General features: G+C 53.8%; 1 protein-coding gene across 1 annotated transcript; it reads right to left on the bottom strand.

Moving 5' to 3' along the window:
- Positions 1 to 2,668: 2,668 nt before the first annotated feature.
- FCER2 (Fc epsilon receptor II) lies at positions 2,669 to 16,201 on the bottom strand. The gene is made up of 11 exons (XM_024237677.2): positions 16,089 to 16,201; positions 13,807 to 13,918; positions 12,801 to 12,914; positions 12,419 to 12,472; positions 11,592 to 11,654; positions 11,302 to 11,364; positions 11,071 to 11,133; positions 10,883 to 10,972; positions 4,216 to 4,367; positions 3,969 to 4,075; positions 2,669 to 3,240 (listed from the first exon to the last, which is right to left on the bottom strand). Exons 2-11 carry the CDS (start codon positions 13,826 to 13,828, stop codon positions 3,003 to 3,005), a joined length of 966 nt encoding a protein of 321 aa, XP_024093445.1. The 5' UTR covers positions 13,829 to 13,918; positions 16,089 to 16,201; the 3' UTR covers positions 2,669 to 3,002.
- Between the last annotated feature and the right edge of the window lie 6,125 nt (positions 16,202 to 22,326).

Genomic DNA, 22,326 nt, shown 5'->3' on the forward strand with positions numbered 1-22,326 from the left:
GAGGAAGAGGGGCTGCGGGAATTTGTAAGCTGGGAGTGCAGGGCCCAGGGTCTGTTCCCACACCCCGTCCGGCCACCGAGGGTGAGTTAGGGGGCTTGAGGAGAAGGGAAAAGGTTTGAACAAGCTGTAGGGTTATGAGGCTGGGCCCGGGGTTGGGGCAAGGGAGGATGAAGAGAAAGAAGAGCCTGTGGTCCGGCAGCTTCTGATCACAGCAGCTCTAACTTACGGTGCTCTGGGCTGCAAGGAAGGTCTCCCCTGGACCCTCCAGGTGGGTGGGTGAGAGGAAGAGGAGGAGGAGGAGCCAGGCACCAGCCCTTGGTGAGCTGGGCAAGCAGCATCACCTCATTTCACAGGCAGGTTCCAAAAGAAGTCGTGTGCCCATGGTCACACAGATTTATTGTTATTATTATTATTATTATTATTATTATTTAGAGATGGAGTCTCACTCTGTCACCCAGGCTGGAGTGCAGTGGTGCGATCTCAGCCTCCTGGGTTCAAGCAAGTCTCCTGCTTCAGCCTCCGTAATAGTTGGGACTATAGGCGTCTGCCACCACACCCAGCTAATATTTTTAGTAGAGACAGGGTTTCACCATGTTGGCCAGGCTGGTCTGGAACTCCTGACCTCAAGTGATCTGCCCGCCTTGGCCTCCCAAAGTGCTAAGATTACAGGCGTGAGCCACTGCGCCTGGCTGGCTTTTTCTTTCTCTTTTGTTCTTTTTTTTTTTTGAGACAGGTTCTCACTGTCGCCCAGGCTGAGTGCAGGGGCACAGTCCGCCCACCTCGGCCTCCCAAGCAGCTGGGACCAAGGCGCCCACCACTACACCTCTAATTTTTGTATTTTTTGTAGAGACGGGGCCTCACTATGTTGCCCAGGCTGGCCTCAAACTCCTGGACTCAAGCGGTCCTCCCACCTTGGCCTCCCAAAGCGCTGGGATGACAGGCATGAGCCACTGTGCCCAGCTGGCTTTGGCCTTTTATCTGAGCTGGAGGAAACTTCTGGAAAGCGGGCAGTGAAGAGAGAGCCCCGGGTGGAGGTGACTGCACCAGTCGAGGCAGTGGCAGGAGGAGTGAGCAGTGAGTGATTGTGAACGCCATTTGACAGCAGAGCCCACGGGCATTTCTTATGGTCTTGGACTTGGAGGTGGTGTCAGGGGAAAGGGAAGAGGCGCAATGACCCCAGTGTTGGCCTGAGCCACTGGTAGAGGAGGGTGGAGAGGGGACCCTGTGCTCCTGGCCTCCCTCCCGTGGCCTCGGGCATGGGTTGACCTTGGCTGAGCCTGAGGCTGGTGCCACCTCAGCCTCCCAGACCCTGAGTAGGGTTAACACCTCCAGACCCAAAATGGCCTCCGGTTGACCGGGCCAACTCCCCATCAGCCTGTCCAGCCAGCCAGCACTTACTGAGCGCCTTCTGTGTACTAAGCCCTGTTCTGGGTACTTCCATGAGTCAACTCACGCCCTCCCCGCCTCAGGGTGATCCACCACCTTCCCCTACAATATTCCAAGGCGCCATTGGACCTCAGAGGCTTCATGTCCTGCACATTCTCCTTGTAATAGAGCAGGAAAAAATAAAAACAGGAGATAGAATTCTACTTCAGTTGCTCCTCAAGTTGTTTCTTTTTTCTTCTTCTTTTTTTTTTTTTTTTTTTTTTTGAGACGCAGTCTCCAGGCTGGAGTGCAGTGGCGCGATCCTGGCTCACTGCAACCTCTGCCTCCCAGGTTCAAGTGATTCTCCTGCCTCAGCCTCCCGAGTAGCTGGGATTATAGGCGCCTGACACCACGCCTGGCTAATTTTTGTATTTTTTTTAGTAGAGACGGGGTTTCACTATGTTGGCCAGGCTGGTCTTGAACTCCTGGTCTCAAGTGATCGGCCCACTTCAGCCTCCCAAAGTGCTGGGATTACAGGTGTAAGCTACCACGTCTGCTTGCTCCCAATTTTCTTTCTTTCTTTCTTTCTTTCTTTCTTTCTTTCTTTCTTTATTTATTTAGTTGGGGTCTTGCTCTGTCGCAGTGGTGTGATCTCGGATCATTGCAACCTCCACCTCCTAGATTCAAGCACTTCTCCTGCCTCAGCCTCCTGAGTAGCTAGGATTACAGGTGTGCGCCACCACGCCCAGCGAATTTTTGTTTTTGTTTTTGTTTTTGTTTTGAGATGGAGTCTCGCTCTGTCGCCCAGGCTGGAGTGCAGTGGCGCAATCTTGGCTCACTGCAAGCTCCACCTCCTGGGTTCACGCCATTCTCCTGCCTCAGCCTCCCCAGCAGCTGGGACTACAGGTGCACGCTGCCACGCCCAGCTAATGTTTTTGTATTTTTAGTAGAGACGGAGTTTCACCGTGTTAGCTAGGATGGTCTCGATCTCCTGACCTTGTGATCCGCTTGCCTCGGCCTCCCAAAGTGCTGGGATTACAGGCGTGAGCCACCGTGCCCAGCTGAATTTTTGTATTTTTAATAGAGACAGGGTTTTGCCATGTTGGCCAGGCTGGTCTTGAACTCCTGACCTCAGATTATTCGCCTGCCTCAACCTCCCAAAGCGCTGGAATTACAGGCATGAGCCACCACGCCCGGCCAAAGATCTGATGTTCCAACTTTCAAAGGTGGTCTCAGGCATCAGACTCTGGAATTCCCAGATCCCACGTGCCACACCCAGAGACCAGACCCAGCCAGGCTCCAAGAAGGGAACAAATGTGGGAGGCCATCATTGCCCCATTTTATTGATGCAGGCTGGACAGGAGGACTCACCACCTGAGCTGGGGGTACTCAGGTCCTGGGGTGCTGAGGACATGGGGCTGCATCTGGAGAGGGTGCTGTTGGGGGCACTTCCATCTGGAGAGGGTACTGTTGGGGTGTACTCCTGGGAGGCAGGGGCCATAGAGGAGCGGGAGATGTGTCAGCTGCCTCCGTTTGGGTGGCAGAAAATGTCACAGGGAACTTTCAGCCACAAAGAGGCTTTTAGGCCGTGGTTGGGGGTCTTCAGGGTCTTGCTCTGGGCCTGGCTGTATCCATGCTCAAGAGCGGAGAGGGGCAGAGGGGGCGGGCAGGCGGCCGTCAGGGCCTGGTCTTGAATCGGGTCCCACGGACTCCGCGGAACCTTCGCTGGCTGGCGGCGTGCATGTGGCCAGCCGGTCACACACCCAGGTGCCCAGCTTACGGTCGCAGAAGGCGTCGTGCCAGTGGCCGGATCCCCGCATCATCACGCAGTCCTCGCCCTGGCTCCGGCTGGTGGGCTCCCCTGGAGCCCAGTTGCTGGAGCAAAAGGCTTTGGGTCGGGGATGGGGTGGGGAGAAGGAGCCCAGTTCCCGGCAGCCCTCTGAGTCTGCACCCTCCCTTCTCACCCCCGGTTGCCCCATCCTGAGTCTGTGCCTGGGGACCTGGACCTCATTCTGGTGCCCCGTACCCTGTAGCCCAGGACTCACTCTTATTTATTTATTTGTTTGTTTATTTATTTATTTTGTTGAGACAGAATCACTCTGTCGCCCAGGCTGGAGTGCAGTGCGCGATCTCGTCTCACTGCAACCTCCGCCTCCTGGGTTCAAGTGATTCTCCCGCCTCAGCCTCCCAAATAGCTGGGATTACAGGCGCCCGCCAACATGCCTGGCTAACTTTTGTATTTTTAGTAGAGAGGGGTTTCGCCATGTTGACCAGGATGGTCTTAAACTCCCGGCAGGTGATCCACCCACCTCGGCCTCCTACAGTGCTGGGATGACAGGCACCAGTCACCCTGCCCGGCCAAGACTCACCCTTCTAATCTGTGCATGGAACTTCCTCCCTGAGCCCCTTCCTCTATATCCCCTTCTCCAGGTCAGAGAAGCCTTGGCCAGGTCCCCCAGCCCCCACTGGCATCCTCCTCCCCTGCACCCTAGAGACCCTTCTCTCTGAGCCCTCACCCGCTTCCTGGTGCACTCTATCCAAGGAGCTCCTCCCTCCACAGTATTTCCGCCTCCTCCCCTGGGTCCCAGAGGCCCCCTCCTCACCTGTAGTCCACGTGGCTCCCATCCACCCAGATAAACTCCCCCTTCAGGTCCAAGTTCCGAAGGCCAATCCAGGAGCCAATGTGGCTGGCATGCTTGGTTAGGAAGTCCTGGGGGGCAGGACAGGGCTGGAGGACCGGAGACGTGTGCCCGGGGCCTTCCAGCCCACTTCGAGAGGTTGGGTAGAGTGGGGTGGGGGTCTCCCCAGCCTCGCCATGCTGCCCGCCACCTCTGCAGAGCCCGGGCCCACCTGCTCCTCCGGGCTATGGATGCTGACCAGCTGCCCTTCCATGTCGTCACAGGCGTACCGGGCGTGGACCCACTGCTTGGTGCCTTTGCCGAAGTAGTAGCACTTCCGTTGGAAATTGATCCACTTTTCAGGACACGTGTTGCACACAAAGCCTGGGGTGGAGGAGAGGCTCAGGGGCGGTGCCAACGGAGGTGCCTTGGGCACCCTGGGCAGACTAGGTGGCAGCGCCCCTCCTAGGGCCACTTCTGGGGTCCCGGCTAAAAGCAGACCCACCCCAGGGCCTAACAGACGGCCTCATGGGCTGTGTTCTCTGCTGGAGCTATGATGCTGACCAGATCCATAGTAGAAGCACCTCAGCCACCATGGCCACAAACACCTTCCTGGTTAGCAGAGCATGGTGTCGACCATCAACACCTCAATCACCGTCAGCATCTCCACAAACACCTCATGGCCAGAAGCACCACAAGCACCAACACTGCCACCACACATTCGTGTCCCACGTGGTCAACACCACGACCACAAACACACTCACGTCCAACAACACTTCAACCACCATCACCACAGACACCTCACAGCTAGAGGCCCCTCAACCACCAACACCACGACCACAAACACACTCAGTTCAACCACCATCATCACCACAGACGCCTCACAGCTAGAGGCCCCTCAACCACCAGCACCATGACCACAAATGCATTCACGTCCAACAACACTTCAACCACCATCACCACAGACACCTCACAGCTAGAAGCCCCTCAACCATCAACACCATGACCACAAACACACTCATGTCTGACAATCATTCAACCACCATCATCACCACAGACACCTCACAGCTAGAAGCCCCTCAACCATCAACACCATGACCAGAAACACATTCATGTCCAACAGCACTTCAACCACCAGCACCATCGCCAGAAGCACCACCATGGCCAGAAGCACTTCAGTTGTCATTATAATCACCTTAAATCCACCATGGCTTGGGAACTCTTCGATCACCAACGCCATGACCACATCACCAGCTCCACAGCCAGCAGCACCTCAGCCACAAATCCCACCATCACAAATGCTTCACAGTGAGCAGAGCATCCATCACTAACACCATCGCCATCGACACCTCATAGTTAGAAGTGCCTCAATTGCCACCAACATCACCATAAATCCATCCATGGCTAGCAACACTTCAATCACCAACATTATCACCACATCACCAGCTCCACAGCCAGCAGCACCTCAGCCACAAGCACCATCGCCAACAGCACTTTGACCACCCTCATCACCTCAAACACCTCATGCCAGCAGCACTTCAACCACCAACACCAGCACCACAAATACCTCATGGCCAAAAATGTCACCAACACCATCATCACAAATGCCTTACAGCCAGCTGAATATCAGTCACCAACATCATCTCCACAAACACCTCCTCAACCACCATTACATTACCATAAATACACCCATGGCCAGCAACACCTCAGTCACCAACACCATGACCACATCGCCAGTTCCACAGCCAGCAACACTGCAACTGCAAACACTGTCACCACAAACACCTCACAACTAGAAGCACCTCAACCACGAGCACTATCACCACAAATACATTCATGTCCAACGACACATCAACTACCAACACCATCGCCACAAACACATTCACATCCATCAACACATCAACTACCAACACCATCGCTACGAACACATTCATGTCCAAAAACACATCATCTACCAACACCATTGCCACGAACACATTCATGCCCAACAACACATCAACAACCAACACCGTCACCACGAATACATTCACATCCATCAACACATCAACCACCAACACCATCGCCACAGACACATTCATGTCCATCAACACATCAACCACCAACACCATCAGCATGAATACATTCACATCCAACAACACATCAACTACCAACACCATCGCCACAAACACATTCACGTCCATCAACACATCAACTACCAACACCATCGCCACGAACACATTCACGTCCAACAACACATCAACCACCAACACCATTGTCACAAACACATTCATGTCCATCAACATATCAACCACCAACACCATCGGCACAAATACATTCACGTCCAACAACACATCAACTACCAACACCATCACCACGAACACATTCACGTCCAACAACACATCAACTACCAACACCATTGTCACGAACACATTCACGTCCAACAACACATCAACCACGAACACCATTGGCACAAATACATTCACGCCCAACAACACATCAACTACCAACACCATCACCACGAACACATTCATGTCCAACAACACATCAACCACCAACACCATCGGCATGAATACATTCACGTCCAATAACACATCAACTACCAACACCAGCGCCACGAACACATTCATGTCCAACAACACATAAACCACTAACACTGTCACCACACACACCTTACAGCCAGCAGAACACCAGTCACTAACACCATCACCATCAACACTTCGTGGTTAGCAATACCTCAGCTGACGCCAACGTCACCACAAACACCTCATGGCCAGAAGCAGCTCAACCACCAACACCATTATTATAAATACATTCTTGACCATCAATGCTTCAACTGCTGACACCATTACCATAAACACATGCATGGCCAGCAATACTTCAGTCACCAACACCATGACCAGCAGCACGTCAGCGGCCATCCCTGTCATCACAAACACATTCATATCCAATAACACTTCAACCACCATCATCACCACAAACACCTCGTAGCCAACAGTGCCTCAGCCACCAACCCCACCATGACAAACACCTCATGGCCAGCAGCACTTCAACCACCAACAAACCCCTCCAAGGTCAGCAACACCTTCATCACCGACATCATTAACAGAGGTACCCACCACCAGCAGCAGCCTATCTCCACCACCCACACCACAGCCAACACCATTTTTACCAACCACACCAGCCATGTCTTCCTCACTGGCACCAACAGCAAAATCAGTGCTGTGGCCAGGTCCACCAGCGATTACTTTCCCCAAGCACCATCCCTACCAACAGCCCTGGTCATCATCACTGGCAGAACCCCCCAAAACAGCACTCCTAGCCAATGTCTGGGAAATTGAGATGATTTTCTTTCAGTGGGAGGCTTTGGTCAGGAGAGCCAATGGGATTGCAAGTCTAGGTCCCACAATCCCTCAATATGGTCTCTTTCTCCCCTTCCCCCCACCCCAAGGAGACTCCCAGACATTGTTGCTATCAACTCCCAGGTGGGAGGTTAAACCCACTCTTACTGGATCAAATCTTTCTTGCTTCAAAATAGATTTTCAGCAGTGGTGTGCACCTGTAGTCCCAGCTACTTGGGAGGCTGAGGCAGGAGGATCGATTGAGCCCAGGAGTTTGAGACTAGCCTGGGCAACATAGCAAAAACCCGCTTTAAGAAAGTAGGTTTTCCTATAGTGATATGCAGGGAAGGTTCCACAACACATGGTCAGATGTTTTTTGTTTTGTTTTGTTTTGTTTTGTTTTGAGACAGAGTCTTGCTCTGTCTCCCAGGCCAGAGTGCAGTGGCGCTATCTCGGCTCACTGCAACCTGCACCTCCCGGGTTCAAGTGACTCTCCTGCCTTAGCCTCCCAAGTAGCTGGGATTACAGGCATGTACCACCATGCCCAGCTAATTTTTGTATTTTTAGTAGAGACGGGGTTTCACCATGTTGGTCAGGCTGGTCTCGATCTCCTGACCTCAAGTGATCCACCTGCCTCAGCCTCACAAAGTGCTGGGATTACAGGCATGAGCCACCATGCCCAGCCATAGATTTTTTTTTTTTTTTTTTTTTTAAGAGGCAGGGTCTCATCATGTTGCCCAGGCCAGTCTCGAACTCCTGGGCTCAAGTGATCTTCCTGCCTCGGCCTCCCAAAATGCTGGGATTACAGGCGTGAGCCACCATGCCCACCCTCACGTGGTCAGATTTTTCTAAGGGGCTTAAGGTCTGCAGTAGCTTGAGATGGGTGTGCTTCTCACCCATGAAATGGTAACCAGTACTCAGCCCTCTGGAGGTGCAGTGTTAAAACAGGAAGAGGTGGCCAGGTGCAGTGGCTCATACTTGTAATCCTAGCAATTTGGGAGGCCAAGATGAGAGGATCACTTGACCCCAGGAGTTTGAGGCCGCAGTGAGCCATGATTGTGCCACTGCACTCCAGCCTTGGTGACAGAACCAGGCCCTGTCTCTAAACAACAAAAACAACAACGAAAACCCAGACCCCAAAACCAGGAAGAGGACATTTCTGAGCCCTTAAAGAAAACTTCAGGGGAAGGTGTCTTGGTTGTTTGTTACATAGTCACCCAGAGACAACCCCAGGGCCAGGCTCAGATCCCAGGCTGTGGGGCTGGATTTCGGGGAGACTTCAGGGACTGGGGAAGAATTAGGAGGTGACCTGTCAGAAGTTGTCATGGTCCGGAGTGCTCTTCCCCTGTGCCTCTCCCTGAGGGACCACACTGAGGTTTCTGCCTGGGATTCCCAAAGCCACCTCACATCCCAGGGGATGGGACTCCAACACACCAAGCACAGAAACTTCCTCTTCTCCGCCCCAGTTAGGGCAGCTGGGGCTTCCCAGAGGTCAAAGACCAAAAATCAAGGGTGGGGGCATTGGTTGGGGGAATGGCAGGGCTGTAAAACCCCAGTTCCTACCCTACATTAATTTTTTTTTCTTTAGAGGCAAGGTCCCACTCTGTTGCCCAGGCTGGAGTGCAGTGGCTCAATCCTAGCTCACCGCAGCCTCAAACTCCTGGGCTCAAGTGATCCTCCCACCTCAGCCTCCCGAGTAGATGAGACTACAGGTACACATCACCACATCTGGCTAATTTTTTCATGTTTTTGTTGAGGCAGGATCTTGCTGTGTTGCCTAGGCTGGTCTCAAACTCCTGGACTCAAGTGATCCTCCTGTCTTGGCCTCCCAAAGTGCTGGGACTATAGGCGTGAGCCAGTGCACCTGGTTCCTACCCCACGTTAAGGGTACAGTGACTGAATGTCTGCTCTCTCTACAGCCTGCTAGCCTCCCGAGATCAACACTGCCTCCATTACTGCCACCCCTGGGAAAGAGGCCACCATCTCCATTGTCCCATCACTGCAGACATTACCCCCGTCCGGCTCCCTGGCTTGGTCAGACAATCTACCAGGAGGGCTATGTGTATGGGAATCCTACTAATAACTCCTCACTGGGCCACATCAGGCAGAGGATACCAGCGAGGAGAACCCAGCAAGGGTCAACACTGGACTGCTTTAACGCAGAAGAGGAAAAAAATTGTAGGAGCCTCCAAATCTGTGAAAGGACGCAGTTGGAATCAGAAAGAAATTGCCAGGCAAGACGGCTCATGCCTGTAATCTCAGCATTCTGGGAGGCCGAGGCGAGAGGATTGCTGGAGCCCAGGCGTTCAGGACCAGCCTGGGCAACATAGCGAGATCCTGTCGCTACAAAAAATAAAAAAATTAGCTAGGGCCAGGTGCAATGACTCATGCCTGTAATCCCAGCACTTTGGGAGACTGAGGTGGAAGGATCGCTGGAGTCCAGGAGTTCAAGACCAACCTGGGTAACAAAGTGAGACCCTGTGGCTACAGGAAAATAAAAAATTAGCTTGGCATGGTGGCACACACTCATAGTCTCAGCTACTCTGGAAGCTGAGGTGGGAGGATCTCTTGAGCCCAGGAGTTAGAGGCTGCAGTAAGCTATGATTGCACCACTGCATTTCAGCCTGGGCAAAAGAGTAAGACTCCATCTTTCTTTTGCTTTTTGTTTTTTTGTTTTTTTGTTTTTTTTTTTTTTTTTGAGACAGAGTCTCGCTCAGTTGCCCTGGAGTGCAGTAGTGCGAAGACAGCATGATCTCGGCTCACTGCAACCTCTGCCTCCTGGGTTCAAGTGATTCTTGTGCCTCAGCCTCCCAAGTAGCTAGGATTACCTATGCCCGCCACCACACCTGGTTAATTTTTTTTAATTTTTATTGAGACGGAGTCTTGCTCTGTCTCCAGGCTGGAGTGCAGTGGCATGATCTTGGCTCACTGCAGCCTCCACCTCCCGGGTTCAAGCAATTGTCCTGTCTCAGCCTCCCGAGTAGCTGGGACTACAGGCGCGCACCACTACACCCAGCTAATTTTTGTAGTTTTAGTAGAGATAGGGGTTTCATCATGTTGGTCAGACTGGTTTTGAACTCCTGACCTCAAATAATCCACCCGCCTCGACCTCCCTAAGTGCTGGGATTACAGGCGTGAACCACCACGTCCAGCTAATTTTTGTATTTTTAGTAGAGACGGGGTTTCACCATGTTGGTCAGGCTGGTCTCGAACTCCTGACCTCAGGTGATCCACCCGCCTCGGCCTCTGAAAGTGCTGGGATTACAGGTGTGAGCCACCATGCCCAGCCAAGACTCCTTCTCTTAAAAAATAGAATAAGGGGTGTTTTATGCATGCCCCATGTGTCCTGCCCCATCAGAAACTTAGTCCTATTTCCGTCGTCACACACACCTCTGCCTCGAATCCAAGCACACTCCCCACCCTGCACTTATATCTTTGTGTCCTCCCGATGGCACTTGGGTCACACAAACGTATAGACATGCTGCCTCACGTCACACATGCGTGCCATCACTCACATTTGCCAACACACCTGAGCCCCAGGTGCAGTCACGCGTCATCCTGAGCAGAGACTCACACACTCACCGCTGGACACTTGCAACTCCATCCTTAGCTTCGTCACCTCCTTCCGGAGTCTTTCCAGCAAATCTGAAGCTTCGTTCCTCTCGTTCAATTCTTGGGGAGTCGACAAGGGGCGGTGCTCAGAGACCGACTGGCAGACCCCCTCCTTGTCCGTTCCCTCCCCCACTGCCCCATCCCCTCGCAATTCTCACCCTGGGACTTGAAGCTGCTCAGATCTTCTTGAAGCCCGTTCAGGTTCCAGGACAGCTCCAAGTCTGGTGTGTGTAGGAGCGCAGGGCTGGTCTCAGGGAGGATGTGTACAGGCCGAGGGTGGCCCCCAAGCCTGGCCCCCCAGCCTCATGGTTCCCCAGGGCTCTGAGACACTGAGACACTCCCTCCTTCCTACCCAATCTGGCTCCATACCCCAGATCCCAGTCTCTTACCCTGAGATTTCAATCTCTGCTGTTCAGCTCGAAGTTCCTCCAGGTCCTGTGAAATCTGCGTGGCTGTTTGCAGGGGAGGGGGCTTTATGGTAAGCAGGTCCTCATTGTCTCCCCCATCTACCCCCACCCTCTCTTGACCTCTTTGCCTGGGTTCTTAGAACCACCTGCTCAGTTTGCAGTTCCCGGGTGTCGGGGGTGGGGCACAGTGAGTCTTAACGCTCTGGGTCCAGGAAGTCATCCAAGATCCCCTCACTTTTTCCCCTGCAACCCCAACTCCAGGAGTCACTCACACTGGGATTTCTGCGCCATCTGGTCACCGTGGTGTCTTTCCAAGTTCTTGGAAACTTGAGAGACTGGAGCGGCGGGAGGGAAGAGATATCCCAGGAACCTCAAAGGCAGGTCCTTAGACCCCGCCCATGCCCCAGGCTCAGGGACCCTCTCACATAGTCACAAGAGCTGCTGTTGCTGTTTGTTCATTTACTGGAGCAGGAGGAGTGTACTCAGGAAGGTATATGCAGGAATATAATGAACCTGTGTACCTTTCCCTCACCCAGGATTAACTATGAAAGCAGTAGGCAACTATCAGAGCACTTCACAAATCTTAGAGCTTGTTTCTGTCTCACGGCACTAAAATTATGCCCATTTTACAGATGAGGAAGTGGAGGCACAAAGCAGTTACAAAATCCTTATGCTACAGATGCTTAAGGCTGCCGACTTACAATGGCTCACCTTACAATAGCTCAAGTTACAATGGCTCGACTTAACAATGGTCTGAAACCAATATGCATTTAGTGGAAACCTTAACTCTCTTGCAATGCTGGGCAGTGGTAGGGAGCCAAAGCCTTCAGCCAGCCACACAGTTTTGACTTAAACTATTTTCAACGTACTTTGCGCTTATGGGGACATAACCCCATTGCAAGCGGGAAAGCATCTGTATTAGGATGCTATCAGGCACTTTTCCAAGCTTCCCTGGGTCCCCGCCTTGCCTAGGACGGGGAGCAACTTAGGTTGACCTTCAGTTCCTTATCAAGGGGACACTGAGGCCCAGAGAGGAGCGGGATGAGAGCTGGGCATCCTGACCCTCACCCCCACTCCCTCCACTTTGACCCCTTCATACCGTTCCGGGCAGCCCTCTCTTCCAGCTGTTTTAGACTCTGTGTGGTGTCCCAGTCTGGGGAGGAGGAGAGAAGAGGAGTGGAGAGGGGGGATTGGCAGTGCCCCCACCTGCCTGCACCCCACCTCCCAGCTGGGAATGGAGGTCTTGGGTATAAGCCATGGAGGTGCTGAAAGGGTGGAGGACGGGGATGCTGGGTGGGGGGTGAGGGGCTCTGGAGGGGGGGATGGGAAAGGGCTGGCAGTGGCAAGGTGGGAGGTAGGATGGGAAAATTGGGCTTTGAGGGGTGCGTTGGGCTCCCCAGGCTCTGAGATGGGGGTGAGGGAGGGAACACAGAAGGGCCCCATGAGTTGGGGGGACCATGTGGAGCTGGGGGTGTCCTCACGCCACAGGAGAAGCAGAGTCAGCAGCCCGGACCACAGAGCGGCGGTCAACAGCCCCAGCAGCACGATCTGAGTCCCGCGCCTGCAACACCGCCTCCTGGAAAGCTCCTCGATCTCTGCCGGGGGTGGAGGGACTGACTACAGGTGCGGGGTGAAGCTGGACGCTGGCCCTGTCCGTCTCCCCATTACCCAGAGCCCCCGACAGCCTGGGAGCCTGTCCAGAGCCCACGCTGAAGCAGAGGGTCTCGGTGGACCCCCAGCTCCATTTGCACAGCTTCCTTACCTGACTTAGAGCTGGGTCACTGTCCACAGAGACGGATCTGGGACCAAGAGCTAAGACTCCCTCAGCCCCCACAACCAATGCCAGGCCCTCAGCCTCACTTCCGGAAGACTAGGTCCTGCTTTTTCCTTCCCCTCTGACCCCCCAGCGCTCACCCTTACACCTCTGCACCTGTCCCAAACCTGGAGTCTCTTCCCTAAACCAGGACGCCGAGTCCCAGTTCTTCCCCAACATCGGAGCCACTCCCCAGCTGCTTTCCCAGGTGTCATCCAACATCCAGACCTCCAAAGCTCTCCCAGGCCCCACCCAAATGTCTATCTGGATGTCCCACCCCAAGCCCCTGGCCCTCTGCACTCACCCTGGCTTGGAGGATTCATTATGCTAAATTCTGCTTGTTCCAAGTTCCTGTTCTACTTGGCCTCTGACTCTACTGGGCTCCCAGCTCCCTAGCTGGAGCCGTTTTTTTTTGTTGTTTTTTTTTTCTTTTTCTTTTTTGGTCAGGAGGGTGTTAGATCAGAAAAAGGAGGGGCCCTCAATTTTCCATGCTTTCCCAGCTCTGCGCCAGGAAAGTCAGTCCGGCCTCACCTCCTTACTCACACCAGTCCCTTTCTTAGAAATTCACCCTCTTTCCCAGAGAGGGACTGGGGAGACCCCCTTCTCTTCTGGGTGAAAGGCAGTAGCTAAGGGTCATTGCTTCTGCCAATGTTAGAACCAGAGAGTCCTCCTACCTGAATATTGACCTTCCTCCATGGCGGTCCTGCTTGGATCCTCCCGATGATGGAGCACTCACTCCCTGACAACGCAGTCCACTCAGTGGGCACAATCACAGCTCTGGCTGATCTGGGATTTAATGACGGTTAGGGTGAGGCGTCAAACCCTAGTTACCAGCGCAGGATAGCATCTGGGACTTGGTGGGACTCAGTGGCCATTTGCTGATTTTGTTTAGTCTACAATCTCGACTCACTAGCGTGGTTAGCGGGGAGACACAGCTGGTGTGGAGAGACAGCAGCCTGAGATCAGAAGTGGGGCACTCCAGAGCCCATCACACTTGAGCCACACAGCAGGTGCACACGTGAGATCTTGACAAATGACTTAATTAACCTGGAAACTTCTTTCCTCCTTCGTCAAATGATGATACTGAGAACACCTATACTGTTGGTTGGTGATCTGTCCTAAAAATATCACCAGCTTTTATTATAATTGCCTTGCCTGTGTGACCTCAGCCAAGGAATTCAACCATTCTCAGCCTCAGTTTTCCCCTCTGTAAAATGGGCTGATGACAGCACCCAACTCATGAGGCCAAGATAGGATCCAATGAGATCACAGTATACCTGAGGTTTTTGGTGCGGGGCTGCGCACAGTGGGTCTTCAGATTCTAAACATTTATGAAACATCTACTCTGTGCCACGTCCCACTGAGAAATGCTAAGAGCCCATAACCCAGGCCTCAGCCTTCTCCTCTGCCAATGTCCCCAGGGCATCTGTAAAGTGCTCTGACTTTATTTATTTATTTATTTATTGAAATGGAGTCTCGCTCTGTTGCCCAGGCTGGAGTGCAGGGGCACGATCTTGGCTCACTGCAACCTCCGCCTCCTGGGTTCCAGCGATTCTCCCACCTCAGCCTCCCGAGTAGCTGGGACTATAGGCACGTGCCACCACGACCAGATAATTTTTGTATTTTTAGTAGAGACGGGGTTTCACTATGTTGGCCAGGCTAGTCTCAAACTCCTGACCTCGTGATCCGCCTGCCTCGGCCTCCCAAAGTGCTGGGATTACAGGCGTGAGCCACTGCGCATGGCCTATTTTTTTATTTTTTGAGATGGAATCTCACTCTGTTGCCCAGGCTGGAGTGCAGTGGCACCATCTTGGCTCACTGCAACCTCTACCTCCTGGGTTCAAGCAATTCTCCTGTCTTAGCCTCCCAAGTAGCTGGGATTATAGGCGCCCACCACCACACCTGGCTAATTTTTGTATTTTAGTAGAGATAGGGTTTCACCACATTGATCAGGCCGGTCTCGAACTCCTGACCACAGGTGATCTGCCCTCCTCAGCCTCCCAAAGTGCTAGGATTACAGGCGTGAACCACTGTGCCTGACCAAGTCCTCTGACTTTAAAGCATCTACTATGTGCTGAGGAGCATGGGACTTGGGGTCCTTCAGGCCTGGAGGTCACTGGCTACCTTCTTTCGCTGCTTGACTATAGGTAAGTCCCTTCTCTCGGAGCCTCAGGGAGGTGGGGTGTGGGGCGGCCAGGCTCTGATTAGCGGCAGCTCAAGCTGGCCCTTTTGACATTGTGAGAGGAGCCTGGAGGTGTCACCATCCTGGGACTGGGACTGTCCAGGGAGGCAGCTGGACAGACCTGAGCCCGAGTCCTGGCTTCTCCCTGGATGAGCAGCTCAGTTTGCTCGTCTGTAAACTGGGAGTATTCAAAGCACCAGCACACGGTAGGTGCTCAGTAAACCTACTGGCAGGATGCTGGGAGAGTGTCCTCATTCTGTGGGGCCTCTCTCAGTGGAACTGAGGTTCCAAGAGGGTAAGTCATTTGTCCCCATCATGCAGTGGTGGGACTGGGACTCAAACCCAGGACCCTTGACCTGGGAGCCCATTTGCTCAATCATCTGGAGACATAATCTTATGGTGGGGTATCTACTGGTAAGTACCGGGTGGCAGGATCCCAATTCCTGCCGTCCTTCTAACCCAAGAGGTCCTGCCTCTGCCTAGAGCCTTCCATGGCTCCCCAGGGCCCTCTGTGATCGGCCCAGCGCACTCACCAAACTCATCTCAGACCAGATGGCCTGCTTTCACTTCCCCAAATCAGGGACCCGAATGGTTCGAGATTCTGTCCACACTGCAGCCCCCACTCCTGCCCTCTCACCACCCACCACCGCCCTTCTCTGGCTTTGACCTCCTCCTGGTCATCCCTTGAGGCTCAGCCCAAGGTCGTTTCTTCCAAGAGCGCTTCGATCTCCACTTCCCATGGCCAACCCCTGACACACACAGATACGTACTCACTTAGTGGAGTTTGGAGCCTGTGTCTGTCCTCCTAGTGTGTTGGGGTCGACCAGAGAGATTGGCAGGGACCGTCAGAGACAGAGGTTTAAGCAGGAAGAGAGACACTTTCTTCTGAAAGTAGAGCCACTGACAGCTTCTATTTTCATAGACCTAAATATGGGCTTGCCACCCAGATAACATTACACGCATGGCCTCTCCTGGTGCTCCCCACACCCCGGTGAAGTCCGTGTTATTATTATCTCCATTTCTCAGGTAAGAGAATCGGGTGAGAACCAGAGATGTTAAGCAGCAAGTTCCCACAGGGCTGAAGGAGGTGAGTGGTAGCGTCAAGATTTGAACCACTATTACTGCACACTGAATCACTATACCACTATGGCCGATCGCAGAGGGCCCTGGGGAGCCACGGAAGGCTCTAGGCAGAGGCAGGGCCTCTTGGGTTAGAAGGATGGCCTGGAGTTGGGATCCTGCCAGCCGACTCTTACCAGCAGACACCCCACCATGAGATTATGTCTCTTGATGATTGAGCAAATAGGCTCCCAGGTCAAATGTCCCAGGTTTGAGTCCCAGCAAGAAAAAAGGGAAGAGGAAAGAGAGGCAGAGGAAGGGAAAAAAAAGACAAAAGAAAGGAGAGGGAGAAGGAGGAGCAGGAGGGAAGGAGGGAAGGGGGGGAAAAAGAAAGATACATGAGATAATATTCAGGTCAAATATGGACAATTTTGGCTGGGCATGGTGGTTCACGCCTGTAATTCCAGAACTTTGGGAGGCTGAGGTGGGAGGATCACTTGAGCCTGGGAGTTCAAGACCAGCCTGGACAACATAGCAAGCCGTTGTCTCTACAAAAACTATAAAAATTAGCAGGGCATGGTGGTGCATGCCTGTGGTCCCAGCTACTGGGGAGGCAGAGGTGAGTGGATCACTTGAGCCCAGGAGTTCAAGATCAGCCTGGGCAACATAGTGAGATGAAAGAAAGAGAGAGAGAGAGAGAGAAAGAGAGAGAGAGAGAGAGACCGGGCACAGTGGCTCACGCCTGTAATCCCAGCACTTTGGGAGGCCTAGGCAGGTGGATCACCTGAGGTCAGCAGTTCAAGGCCAACATGGTGAAACCCTGTCTCTACTGAAAATACAAAAAAAAAAAAAAAAAAAAAAAAAAAAATTAGCCGGGCATGGTGGTGGGCACCTGTAATCCTAGCTACTCGGGAGGCTGAGGCAGGAGAATCGCTTGAATCCAGAGGCAGACGTTGCAGTGAGCCGAGATTGCGCCATTGCATTCCAGCCTGGGCAACAAAAGCTAAACTCTGTCTCAAAAAAAAAAAAAAAAAAAAGAAAAGAAAAAAGAAAGAAAAACAGAAAAGAAACACCAAACTCCATCCCAGCCCCATCCTGGAACTAAGACTTCATCCCCATGTCCTCACAACACGGCCCAGCTGGACTTATTCCCAAGCTTCCTCCTCCTCCTCCTCTTCCTCCTCCTGTGTCCCCATTGGTGGGACAGTCTGTCCATCCACCCAGACACCCCGGCCCAGGCCCAGGCCTTGTCCAAGCGCTTCTCGATCTTCTACCCCACCGCTCACCCAGCACCAGGGCCTGGCTTTTCTCAAAAAAATAACCTGCTTCTCCCCATCCCCACAGCTGCTCCCTCTTCCCCCTGGACCAAGTGACATCCCCCTCTTAGTGTTCCCCCTGCCTGGTTTGCCTTGTCCCTGGGATAGCCTCCTCCATGGCCTCGCCACTCCCAGCCTGCCCCCATGACAGCCTTCCTTGGGGCCCCACCTCCTGTCTTGCCCCCCAAAACAGACCCTCCAGGATCCTCACACCCACCTGGCCACCACGGCAGACCCCCTTAGGGTTCCCAACCCTACCTGCCCCCATGACAAATCCCCCAGTGACCCCACCCTGGCTTGGCCTCAAATGCTGTCCCTATGTCCACCCAGCAGCCCCCAGCGACCTCTCCAATGCTCAGCGGCCAACTCTTTCCCTTCCTTTTTTTTTTTTTTTCTTTTTTTGAGACAGAGTCTTGCTGTGTCATCCAGGCTGGAGTACAGTGGCACGATCTCAGCTCCCAATAACCTCTGCCTCCCGGATTCAAGTGATTCTCCTGCCTCAGCCTCCCAAGTACCTGCGATTACAGGCACGTGCCACCACACCTGGCTAATTTTTTGTATTTGTAGCAGAGATGGGGTTTCACCAAGTTGACCAGGCTGGTCTTGAACTCCTGGTCTCAAGTGATCCACCCACGTCGGCTTCCCAAAGTGTTGGGATTACAGGCGTGAGCCACCGCACCGGCCCCTCCCTCACTTCTTTACCATCTCGGTCCTCGGCCATTACCCCAGATCAAGGTGGAGGGGACATTTTGGGACCCAAAATGAACAGCCTTAGACCACCAGAGTCAGTCATTCACTCAACAGGCATGCACCAAGGGCCACTCGGTCCAGGGTGACAGACAAGGCAGCATGGTCCCAGCTGTTCTGGAGTGCAGGGTCCAGGGGACATTTCAGCCAGGCCCCTCCCTGACACGGTGGGAACGTCCAGCCCTAGTGGATGGCCCAGCCCAGCCCCCTCCTGGTTGGGAGGTGGGTTGTAGGGGCACAGGTGGGTGTCTTCTGGAGTGAGAGACATGGGAGGTAGCCCACCCAGGAGTGGGGATTTGGAGTTCCCCAGTTGAGAGTGGGGAGGGGGTTAAGGATCAGGGGACACATTTTGGGAAGGATGAGGAGGGTGGGCAAAGTGCCAAGGGGTCTTAGTATATAGAAGTCTAGGTGGCATAGTGGCTAGGGCTGCAGACGCCTGACCCACACTACCTGTGTTCAAATTCCTGGTTCTTCCATTGAAGTACTGTGTGACCTTTGGCAAGTCACCTAACCTCTCTGTGCTTCACAAAAGGCAGCATTGATCACCAAAGCATCACATTCCTAGGGTGGTGATGAAAATTAGATGTGTTAATATGCACACAAGACACTAAGAACTGTGTCCGGCTGGGCGTGGTGGCTCATGCCTGTCATCCCAGCACTTTAGGAGGCTGAGGCGAGTAGATCACCTGAGGTCAGGAGTTTGAGACCAGCCTGGCCAACACGGTGAAACCCCATCTCTACCGAAAAGTGCAAAAATTAGCCAGAAGTCGTGCCAGGTGCCTGTAATCCCAGCTACTCAGGAGGCTGAGGCAGGAGAATCGCTTGAACCTGGGAGGCGGAAGTTGCAGTGAGCTGAGATTGCGCCATTGCCCTCCAGCCTGGGCGATCCCAAAAAACAAACAAACAAACAAAAAAATTCCTGTGCCCAGCATCCATTGCTACTAAATTAAACTATACAACAAAATTGTCCATATTTTTTTTTAGAGACAGGGTCTCACTCTGTCTCCCAGGCTGGAGTGCAGTGGTGCGATCTCGGCTCACTGCAGCTTCAACCTCCCGAGGTTCAAGAGATCCTCCTACTTTCTCCTCCTGAGTAGCTGGGACCACAGGCACGCACCACCACGCCTGGTTAATTTTTTAAATTTTTGTTAGTGATGGGGTCTCACTATGTTGCCCAGGCTGGTCTCAAACTCCTGGGCTCAAGTGATCCTCCTGCCTCAGCCTCCCAAAGTGCTGGGATTACAGGCATGAGTCACTGTGCCCAGCTGGAATTTGGTGTTTCTGAGTTCTACAAGCCCAGGTGCCCCAGCCCAACCCCACCGGCTCCATCATGTCCTTCCCAGGGGTGAAAGCCCCCTGCCCGCTGGGTTCCTGCCAAGACTCAGCTCAAACACTAGGATGCTTTGGGGCCCCAAGGACCCAGTCACGGGACTGCCCCACCCGCTTCCCCTCTGCGGTATTAACAAGCCTCTTGCTCACTTCGGGGGAAAAACAGAAAATTGTGCGGATGTGGGCCCCAGATCTGTGGGTGTCGGTTCTTCTTTCAGATTTGGGATCCTCTGCATGTTGGGGGAGGCCACGTCTTGCTCCTCGTTTGACCTAGATCAGAATTGAACAGGAAGGAGTTTAGGGTGTCCAGCAACAACAACCCTCAACCATCTCCAGCTGAGCTCTCATCCCAGCCCCGGCCCTGACCGTAACCCCAGCTCAACTACAACTCGATCCCCTCACCCCACGATGCTCTGATCCCAGCCCTAACCTCTGCTCTGCACAGGACGGAGGCGCGTCCGCGGCTCTAATCACAGAACCCCCACACCTGGGACAGGGCCTGGCGCTGTGTCCCAACGGGATGGAGCCTGGCGACCCTGACTCTAACCCCATCCCGACACAGCCCTGGGCTCCCCTACCTGTTTAACCTCTCCTGGGGTTACAAAGGGGAGAAGGAAAGGGTGCAGGGGTGGGGAGGAAGGGCAGTAGGTGTGTCAAATCCAGGGGGGCTTCCAGGAGGAGGTGTGTTCAAAGCTGGGTCTCTCCCGCACTGCACTGTTGACTTTGGGGCTGATGATTCCTCGTTGGGATGCCGTCCTGTGCATTGTTGGATGTTTAGAAGCATCTCTGGCCACTAGTCGCCAATAGAGTCACCGTGGTTGAGAAGCGCTGCTTTGAACACATGATTCCTAGATGACGCTTTATTTGTTTTCATTGTGGCAAAATATACATAACATAAAATTTACCATCGTAGCCATTTTTAAGTGCACCGTTCAGCAGCATGAAACACATTCACATTGTTGTGCAACCATTACCACCATCCATTTCCAGAACTTTCTCATCTTCCCAAACTGAAACCATGTCCCCATGAAAAACTCACTCCCTATTTACCCAACTCCAGCCCCCATGACAGCTCCCCTTAGGGTCCTTACCCCCACCAGACCTTCATGACAGCCTCCTTTAGGGTCTCCCTGAAACCCCTCCTCTGTGTCTTCCCTGAACGGCAACCACCTGCCCATATCTTCTGTCTGCCTACAACCATCCATGGCTCCCTTCTGCCCTGGGCGCAAAGCTCCAGCTCCCCCATGTCCTGGAGTTCAAGGGTCCTGCCTGCTCAGGCCTGGCAGCTGGTCTCTCCAGCCGCACCCATACCTCTTTCTCCAAGACTCCACAGAGTGCCTTAACTTCACACAATTCTGAAACACCAGGCTGTCTCCAAGCCTTCGCACGGGCAGCTGCTGCCTAAAGTGCTGAGCCAACCCGCAGCACCAATTTGTATGGAAGCCTCCCTGACACCCCTCCCTGCCACCCATAGTCCTAAGGCCCCCTCTTTTCCCAGCCTTGAGCTCCTGCACTGGATGGGCCCCTCCTGGGACTGGGGGCTCCCCAGGGACAGGACCTATGCCCCACTCCTAGAAGGGCCAGGAGGGCGGCCCTGAGTCACGGTCACATGCACCCCTTTCCCTCCGCTTCCCGACCCCCACTCAGGCAGAGAGCCAGTCAACAGGAAGAGGAAAGGGGTGTGTGGGATGAGAAGAGCCTGGATGTGCACTTTCGTCTTCCGGGAACCTCGGGATCTGGAGCCCAAACCCAGGCTGTTTTTTTGGTGTGGATTGTGGCAGTGGGGTGGGGAGAGCTTGGGGGCACTGGTATGTGTGGTTGGGAGTCCTCAGGCTAAGAGGGGACACAGAGATGGGGTTGTCCACACCCTTCCCTCCAGAGGGCCCCCCAGAACTCCAGGAGGGGGGTCCTGGATCGCTCATTGCCTCCCTGCCCCCTCCCCTCAAGGCCTCAGGATACTTCAGGGACCAGAGAGCTGAGCCAGCAGGTCCTGAGACTTCTGAGAGCAGCCCAGGCCCAGCCTGGGAGATTTGGGGATTTCTCTCCAAGAACGCCCTCAGCGACCCTGAAATCCTGGACTCCGGGCTCCACCCTCACAGACCCAGGCCTTCACCTTCCTGGAGACCCAGGAAGCCAGGCCCCTAGACCCCACCCTCAGGGACTCAGGCTAAGCTCCCTAAGGATCAGGAAGACAGACCCCCAAACCCCATCTTCAGGAACTCAAATTCTCAGCCCTTCAGGGACCCAGATGGTTGGACTCCAGCCTCTCAATCCCTGAGAGACCCACGCCTCCAGCCCGGTAGGGACCCAGGAAGCCAGGCCCCAAGACCCCATCCTCAGGGACCCAGGCTTAGTCTCTTGAAGACTCAGGAAGCCAGGCCCCCAGACCCCACCCTCACAGACCTAGGCTTAGCCTCTTTTTCTTTTTCTTTTTTTTTTTTTTGAGATGGAGTCTCGCTCTGTCGCCCAGGCTGGAGTGCAGTGGCGCGATCTCAGCTCACTGCAACCTCCACCTCCCAGGTTCAGGTGATTCTCCTGCCTTAGCCTCCCGAGTAGCTGGG

The sequence above is a fragment of the Pongo abelii genome, chromosome 20 (genome assembly GCF_028885655.2).
Source record: "Pongo abelii isolate AG06213 chromosome 20, NHGRI_mPonAbe1-v2.0_pri, whole genome shotgun sequence".
In the NCBI taxonomy this organism is placed as follows: domain Eukaryota; kingdom Metazoa; phylum Chordata; class Mammalia; order Primates; family Hominidae; genus Pongo; species Pongo abelii.